We start from the raw sequence: 8,313 nt of genomic DNA, 5'->3' as shown, positions 1-8,313 counted from the left end.
CAGGAGTGGGCAAGGAAGGGGAGGGACACCAGAACCCAGAAGGGGCTGGCTCCTCCCAGATGGCAGGGTGTGCAACCCAGAGGGGCCTAGCTCCTCCCAGATGGCAGTGTGTGCATTCTAGAGGGGTCTGTGTATACCCTGGTTCGACAATACCACCAGCTCACCCCCCTGGGAATAACTGCTGTATACACCCTGCTCAGAAAATATTGCTATATTTGCCTGATGACCTCGCTCTCTACCACTGTTGGCAGCCAGGCCCAACCTGCTCTGAACTCAAACCTCCCCAGGACCCCAGGTCCCGGATGGCTTCCAACACGCAGGAGGTGCCCCCTTTAAAAACTTAACAATGGACTCTGCCAAAGTGAAACCAGGTCAAATGCATAGGTGCTTGTTAGGAATACTGTGCAGCTCCTCGGGCTGGGTCAAGGCCTTTCCCACACATGCTGAAAAACAAGAAAATTACTAAAGCTTCGCTCTGAGAAATAATTCCCTGGCACGGGATGCCTTTATCCATAAGCAGCAACAATGGCCCAGCTTTCCTGTCAGGCATTGACCAAGAGCTAGCAAAATGTTAGGAATGAAGTAAGAACTCCACACAGCATAAGACCCCAAAGCTCAGGGAAAGTAAAACACATAAATCAAACCTTAAAAAAGCCCTAAACAAGGTCTATAAAAAATAAAAAACTGCTCTCCTGTGAGTAAATCTACTCCCATTAGCCCATCTTTATTTTATTTTATTTATTCATTTAAAAAAAATATTACATTCAAAAAATATGAGGTCCCCATTAGCCCCCACCGCCCCCACCCCCCACTTCCCCCACAGTAACACTCTCCCCCATCATCATTACACATCCATTGCATCTGGTAAGTACATCTCTGGGCATCACTGCACCCCATGGACCATGGCCACTTTTTCCACACCAATGCCACATTTTCTAGATTATTAACCACAATAGTTCATGAATAGAATATCATTAAGTCCACTCTAATCCTTACTGTACTCCTCCTTCCTGTGGACCTTGGCTTGGTTGTGTCCATTCCACATCTATGTCAAGAGGGGGCTTAGATTCCACATGGATACTGGATGCAATCCTCCTGCTTTCAGTTGTAGGCACTCTAGGCTCCATGGTGTGGTGGTTGACCTTCTTCAACTCCATGTTAGCTGAGTGGGGTAAGTCCAATAAACCAGAGTGTAGGAGCTGAAGTCTGTTGACATTAGCCCATTCTTAAAGTCAAACTGCACCCATGGACCCTCAGGCATTTCACCTTTTGAAGTTTTGTTCAAACAACCACCCCCCGATTATTCAAACTTTCAAGGGAAATCTCAGGTTCCTAGGAAAACCTGGCCAGAATTCTATCCTCCAGCAGTTAAAAAACCCTAGCCCAAATCCAAAAAACTGTCCTGTCTCAGGATCCCATGCCATTAGGAAACCTCATTGGGTAAAAAAAAAAAACCTGAAAAGAACGCCTCTACCCAAAGTGGACAGGCCCTCATACTGCCATCCTTGTAACCCCCACTGCTCTCAAAGTTTCAGGTACTGGCCCTTGGATTCATCATACTAGAGATAAAAGGGCACACTCCTATGAAAAACAAAAGAACTGGACAACTCACCCTGTACTGACTGCCCCTTGAAAATCCAAATTACCCAGAGCCACCGAGAATCACCATCACCTGATTAGGTGAACGCCTCTTCTCTTTGGTTCCTACTCCTCTTCAGACTGCTTGGCTTGCAGGTTGGGACTGGACTGGCAGCTACAGCTCCCAGAGACTTGAGTGTAGCTGAAAGGACACTAATCTTACTAGTATACTTGTGCATTGTAGGATGCTTTACTACCTTAAGTTGCCTTTCCACTTAGCATGAGTGACACATTATAAAAAGTACATAGGGGCATCAGAGGGGGGAAATGTTGAGAAATAAAAAGCATAACCTAGCAAAAATATCTAACAAGTCACGCCTTCCCTTGCTTCTGTGGATCGGACTGTGAGGGCTTGGCCTTGCAGGAGAATGTGAAGTGACTAACTCCTGCCCGCTGTTTCTGTAAATCACCCTGTGAAAACAAGGCCTAGTAAAAGATATCATATGAGTGACGTCCCTGCTCCTGCTTCTGTAAATCAGCCGGCAAACCTGCAGCTGCATTCTGCCTCTGTAACCCTCCAGCTTCCAAAATATCACCTAGCAACACATTAGTCAATGAGGAAAAGTTTTGCTGATCCCAGCAGAAATCCTATATAAACCCTAGAACCTGAAAAACGGGGCTCAGAATTTGGAGATTGACTCTTCCTTGGGCCCACATGTAATAAATTTCTTCCTCCATCAATCTGGAGTGCTGCTTTGGGGTCTTTGGTTCAGAACTCCTGGCTTTGCTGCAACAAAGGAAATCGCTCAGAGGTTCCCGTTTCTTGACATGGCAAAGTAAAATGTCACTTTTACAAAAGGGATTCCGTCTTCCCTATTTTTTACTGGGAGAGAGAATCATCTCAAATTATATTCTTCTTTTAAAAACCCCACACAAAAGCTCATGCAAAAATTCTCTACTTCGAGTTTTTTTGAGTATTGATTTCTACCTTAATTGTACCGCATTTAAATGCTTTATGCTACAAACTCTTTGAAAAGTGTTGAGCCAGATTTTATGGAGACCACCCCTTGAGTCCCTTCCCTGAGATGACCTGTCCTGGGCCCCCTGGACCAGCGGCCAGCTCTGCCTGGGCCTCCCTGCCCCTCTCCATTCTGCCCTGAGCTTTCCCAAGGCCTCCACCTGGGCCGGGACATCAAGCTGGAGACCTGGAGGCGTGGCCTGTGCACACCTAGCTGCCCCGTGTCCCTCCTCTGGGGCCATGTAGAAGGCCGAGCTCCCACAAGACAGCCTGTGCCCCCCCAGGCGGGCACCCCTGGATGGAGCACCAAGTGCCCTGACATGCTGCAGAGTGATCAGGAGGCACGAGGGTTTCTCTGGTCATGCCACTCCTGCTCCTTGCCAGGGAAGAGGTGTCCCCAGTCCCCAGGCACTGAGGAAAGGAAGGTTCGGGTCTGCTGGTGGTGCAGGTGCAGGTGCAAGCCCTGCCAGAAGAGTGGCTCTGGTTCTTTCCTGGCTCTTGCCTAGACCCCCAAGTCCATAAGCCCCCTCCTGCAGGCTTCCAGGGCAGGCCCCCATCCTCCTCAAGCACACTCCTAATCACACTGGCTTCTCATCAGTTACTGGCGCGGGAAGTGGTCACTCTCCCTCCATCGGCCTCACCCATGTATGGTCATAGACAAAGCCAACTGTAACTTAAAAACTCACCAGTCAGCTGTGGGCAGGTCAGACCAGTCTTCTGCACAAGCCAGGATTACTGAGCCCCTGAACCGACTCTCCCACACACACATGTGGCTCTACATGCATGATTTAGGTATCTGTATGTGCATCTTACATGTGGTGCACACACATGCACACACACACATGCTCATCAAGTTGAAAGTGTAAAGAATTGGCATAGCGCCCAGCTTTGCCTGCCTGTCCTGGGTGGTGCTTTCTGAGTTCTGACTCTTCCTGGCCCAGGTGAACTCCCACCCACAGACATCTCCTCCCACCTCCTCTGGATACACCTAGAAGTGTCCATGAGCTCTCTCGACAGGTGATGGGACCTAGAAGATCTCAGTGACAGGACAGGAACTATTCTGATGGCAGCGGGCAGAGGGGTAGGTCAGGGGGGACTGGAAATGAGGAATCACAGATAGGGAGGCCAGACCCTTCTTGGGAGGGGGAGCACCCTGGCTGAGAAGAAGAGAAAAAAGCTATGGAATTGGAGGGGCTTAGGGGTGAGAGATGAGAACTATTGGGATGCAGTGGAGCTGGGCTCTCTCGGTATGGGAAAGGGCCATTTCCCCAGGACTCTGGGGAGCTCCAAGGCCATGGCCAGTCCATCAGCACCTCCCGTTGTCTCGACCTTCTGGATATCTTCACAATCTGCTCACTTCTCCCCACCTCCACTGTCCCCACCCTGGTCCCAGCCACTGTTTCCACTTGCATGGATAGCCGGTCCGCCCACGCTGGCCCTGGTCCCCTCAGCCTGTGCTCAATGGGGGAGGCAGAGGGATCCTGCAAAGCTGTGAGGCAGGTCACGTCCCCCTCTGCTCACAGCCTTCCAGAGCTAAAGTTGCTCCCAGGACTCCTTAAAGTCTGACAGCTCCTTCTTGTCCCAGGAGCATCTCCCGCCATGGACACCTCCCTGCCTACCTCTTACACCTACACCTGTAACAGGAGGGTGAAGATGGGGGTTGGGACAGACCGGGATCATTCTGGGTCAAGGAAATGGAACTTGGTGAGACGTGATTAAGGAGTGAGTGTGTCCAGCTACTCTGTGCAAGAAGGCACTGCTCTAGGAGCTGGGGTACAATGGGGGGGGGCAGGGAAGGCAAGGCAGGTGGGGAGGTGGATACCATTGTCAATTGGGTGTCCAAGATGGCCTCACTGACAGCGTGGTGTTTGAGCAGGACATGAAGGTCTGGGAGGGAGCCAGGTGGAAACCACAGTGAAGAGAACGCCTGACTGCAAACAGTCAGTGCAAAGGCCCTGAGGCAGGAGTGCGCCTGTTGTGCTTCAGAAAAGGATTAGAAGCCCAGTGTGGCTGGGTCAGAGGGAGAAGGGGCAGAATGGGAGGAGAGACAACAGAAGACCATCTCATATCAGGCTTCGTCAAATGCTACCACCAGTCTTCTGCTGGAAGGTATAATTTCTGGACAAGAATTTTATATTCTATACCAAGCGCTCTGAAAATAAATAGAAAATTAATTTAACTGAATAATTCTACCTCTAGGAATCTAAAGTAAATAGCCATTCCTGCAAAAATAATACATGAATGCCATTTAATAATTACCTGTAATAGGGAAAAATTACAAACAACTTAAATAATCAACAATTAGATAATAAAGTATTTTTTATGCATCCATTCTATTGATTTTTAGACAGAAGAAGTCATATATTAAGTGAAAAAATCAGGGAAAATTAATTCTAAGCTTTTATCAAGCATACATTATTATTGTTATATATTTAATATATAAATCTGATAATTGAACTAAGAAAATATTCCAAGGCACTGACGGTAGTTCAAGCTAAATGGCAGAACAGAATTGCTTTTAATTGCTTTTACATTTTCTAAATCATCTTATTTACTCTGCACTACTTGTATACCTGAATCCCAGAACATCCCATCCAACCTGAAGACAAGGTAATAAAATCTGGATGTGCAGGAAATGAAAAGAAATTCAGACAAGGATAGCAACTCAGCTTTATTTGATGCAGTTAACAGACATTTAAGCGCCACACGAAATAAGTGTACCCAGAGCACACATTCGGTGCCAAAAATAAAGTGGCAGGGCCTCCAGGAACCCAAGTCCGAGGGAAGGAGGTGCTGCCTGGGAAGGAATGTAAGATTAGGTCTCAGGTCTCTTCTCCCAGCCGAGGCTTGGCGGAAACGGGAGCCCAAAACGCTGGATGTTCCACACGATCAGGGAGAGCTCGTTGAGGAAGGTGTTGATGGAAATTCGGAGAATGCCAAGGTCTTCAGCTGTCCATCTCCTGCAGGCGAGGGGCAACGATCAAGTTGAACGTGAGAACTCTGTCCTAGATCCAGGGCCCCACGACACCCCCTCCAGAGACCCAACACTGGGGTGGCTCCCTGTCTCCATGACCACATTCCTCGGGGTGAGATGGGCCCCAGCACCTGCCGCCACCCCCCAACCTGGTCCCGTCCAGAACTCACACAGTCAGGACACTGCCATTCACGGTGAACTCCTTCTGAACCGCTTGCCCTTGGCGGTGGATATCAGGCATCAGGGAGCTGTAGGCCATCTCTGCCTCCAATGCGGACCCGAAGGGCATGGTGAGGGTGCTGGGGGAGGCAGGATTAAGGGACCTTCCTCTGCTGCCTTCGCCTGGGCCCCGGGCCACCTGGCCCCTGGGAAGCTCTCCTGCCAGTGGCCCACACTCCCCCTCTTGTCAGCTCAGGCCGCTCGGGCCTGCCTCCTTTCCCCTTCCGAGCCTCAGGCATCCCCCTTTCACCATCCGCCCTCGAAGCCCCCCTGAGACCGGCCCCCACCGCAGCCCCGCCACCTAGAGCCGGCCCTGGCCAGCCCCATGGCCCCCTGTAAAGGATACAAGGTCAGAAGTCGGCTTCCTGCTCCTCCAGCCCCCGGCACTGCGTCTCCGCCAGACCCCGGGGCATGTGGTGCCCGCGCGGCCTGGGGGGCACCCCCGGCGGCAGCGACCTCCCCTCCCGCGCCACAGGGGTCACAGAGGTTGGGAGGGCCGCTGGCGGCACCGGAGCCTTCGGAGTCACCAGGGATGCTCTGGCAGACGGGGCGGCCGGGGCCACCCTGGCCATCAGGGCCGCTGGGGTCGCCCTGGTCGTCAGGACTCACAGGCTCCTCATGGCGGTCGGGGTCACCCATGGCACCCTGGCCTTCAGTGTAGCCCGCTTCACCTGCCACAGCGCCTGCGCCTTCGTCTTCCGCCGGCATAGCTGCCGCGCCTCGGCCTTCCCTCTCACTCACAGCTGCCTGAACAAGGCTTCCCGCTCTACCTGCCGCCCAGGGACTCAGCCTTCCTCACAGAAGCGCCGCCCCTTAGCGACGACTTCACTCTTATGCGCATGCGCAAACAGGCCCCTGGACCAATCACTCCAGGGCAGTGATTGGGTCTCGCCAAGAGGATCCTCCTAACAGGCATTAGAATCTGTATCAGACTGAGGCTCCCTCATGAACCTCTGTAACCCTCAGCACAGGACTCCATTAAAATGCACCTGCAGGAGCAGAGCCCTGGTGACGCCTCAGCGCATGGCATGTGATCGATTCCACCATGCAGACCCTGTCTATGTCCTGGAAACCCGTCAGGCTGAGACCCCCTCAGCACAGGACTCCATCCAAGTGCGCCTGCGCAAACCGCCTTCTCGTGAGACTGCTAACACGTGACGAGTTCCCACCTTTGCCAACAAAGGTCCCCTTTGGGACACAGAGGCTGAAGTTCCCTCACGAGGTTGTTAAGGGGGCCTAGGGCTGGTGCTCGGCCTGGGTCTCCCAGGCCTTCTAGAGGTTGGGCAACCTTGTGGACAGCCTGGCTGTGGGTAGTTGGGTAAAGTTCCTTCCTGGCAAAGGGTTAGAGTTGGTTTTTTGGTTTTGTGTTTTAGAAAAACTTGAGAATAGAGTGAGCTTTCTGCCTGACGGGTTTCTGCCTGCATATATCAAAAAGAGACAAAAACCCAAGCTGTCCCTCTCCTTGCCACTGCTGCTCCTTTCCAGCCTCCTTCTCATTCCTCTGCCCCAGCCAAGGAGAGTGAATTCCTAGATCTCATTTTCATAGGAAAGAACTTCAGGCTACCTAGCGTGCAAGTCTCCCCGCTGACTGTGTGTGATTCCTGCTGCTGAGCGTGGGGTGGAAGGGAAATTGCTGGGGTGGGGTCCTCCAGGTCCTCCAGGGTGTCTCGCCTCCCCCTGTGTCCACAAGCCTGTGGGTGAGAGGACACAGTAGTGTGCCTTGCTGTGAAACCCTGGCCTCTACACCCTAGGCTGGGCTGTCATGGACAGGAAGTGCACCACCCAGGGAAGGGGTCTTGGGCATGACCCAGCTCAGAGCTGAAGGTGATGTACTTGACCTCTGAAGTTTTCTCTGTAGCTTCTTCCACCCAGATCTGTCAGGTTACATCCCAAGGCAGCAGAGGCTTTCCCACATCCCAGCAAGTATTTGTTTTGAGAGCCTCTGTCTGGCACTATTCTAGGGACTAGGAATAGAGCAAGAAGGAAACCCACAGAGAGCCTTTTCCCCCTGGAGCTGATTTTGTCTTTGGCTTTTTGTCTTCATAACTTACTATTGTCTGTTATTTTACCCTTTAATGTATCCTTCCTATTCTTCATTTCTATACTGTTTTCTGAGTCTCTTCTCTCACCCTTGCTTGTTTGTTTTTTTGTTTTGTTTTGTTTTGTTTTTTCCATTCAGGCTGCAGCATTCCCTTTAGTATCTCGTAATTCTGTTCTTTTGGTAAGATACTCTCTCAGTTTTTGTTTCTCTGTGAAGACTTTAACCTAACCCTCATTTTTGAAGGACAGTTTTGCCAGATATAGAATTCTTGGCTGGCAGTTTTTCTCTTCCAGTACCTTAAATTCTTCATACCATTTTCTTCTTGCCTCCACGGTTTCTGATGAAAGGTTGGCATTTAATCTTACTGAGGTTCCCTTGTATGTTATACTTTGCATTTCTCTTGCTGCTTTCAGAATTCTTTTATCTCTGATATTTGTCATTCTGAATCGCAGGTGTCTTGGAGTAGATATATTCGGATTTGTT

General features: G+C 50.8%; 1 protein-coding gene across 1 annotated transcript; it reads right to left on the bottom strand.

Annotated features, from left to right (window-relative positions):
• Window positions 1-5,248: 5,248 nt before the first annotated feature.
• LOC131275422 (EKC/KEOPS complex subunit LAGE3-like) lies at window positions 5,249-6,196 on the bottom strand. The gene is made up of 3 exons (XM_058285540.1): window positions 6,136-6,196; window positions 5,741-5,869; window positions 5,249-5,556 (listed from the first exon to the last, which is right to left on the bottom strand). Exons 2-3 carry the CDS (start codon window positions 5,857-5,859, stop codon window positions 5,412-5,414), a joined length of 264 nt encoding a protein of 87 aa, XP_058141523.1. The 5' UTR covers window positions 5,860-5,869; window positions 6,136-6,196; the 3' UTR covers window positions 5,249-5,411.
• Window positions 6,197-8,313: the final 2,117 nt, after the last annotated feature.

Source organism: Dasypus novemcinctus, chromosome 23 (assembly GCF_030445035.2).
Source record: "Dasypus novemcinctus isolate mDasNov1 chromosome 23, mDasNov1.1.hap2, whole genome shotgun sequence".
Taxonomy (NCBI): Eukaryota; Metazoa; Chordata; class Mammalia; order Cingulata; family Dasypodidae; genus Dasypus; species Dasypus novemcinctus.
This window is presented reverse-complemented; position numbering and strand designations above follow the sequence as displayed.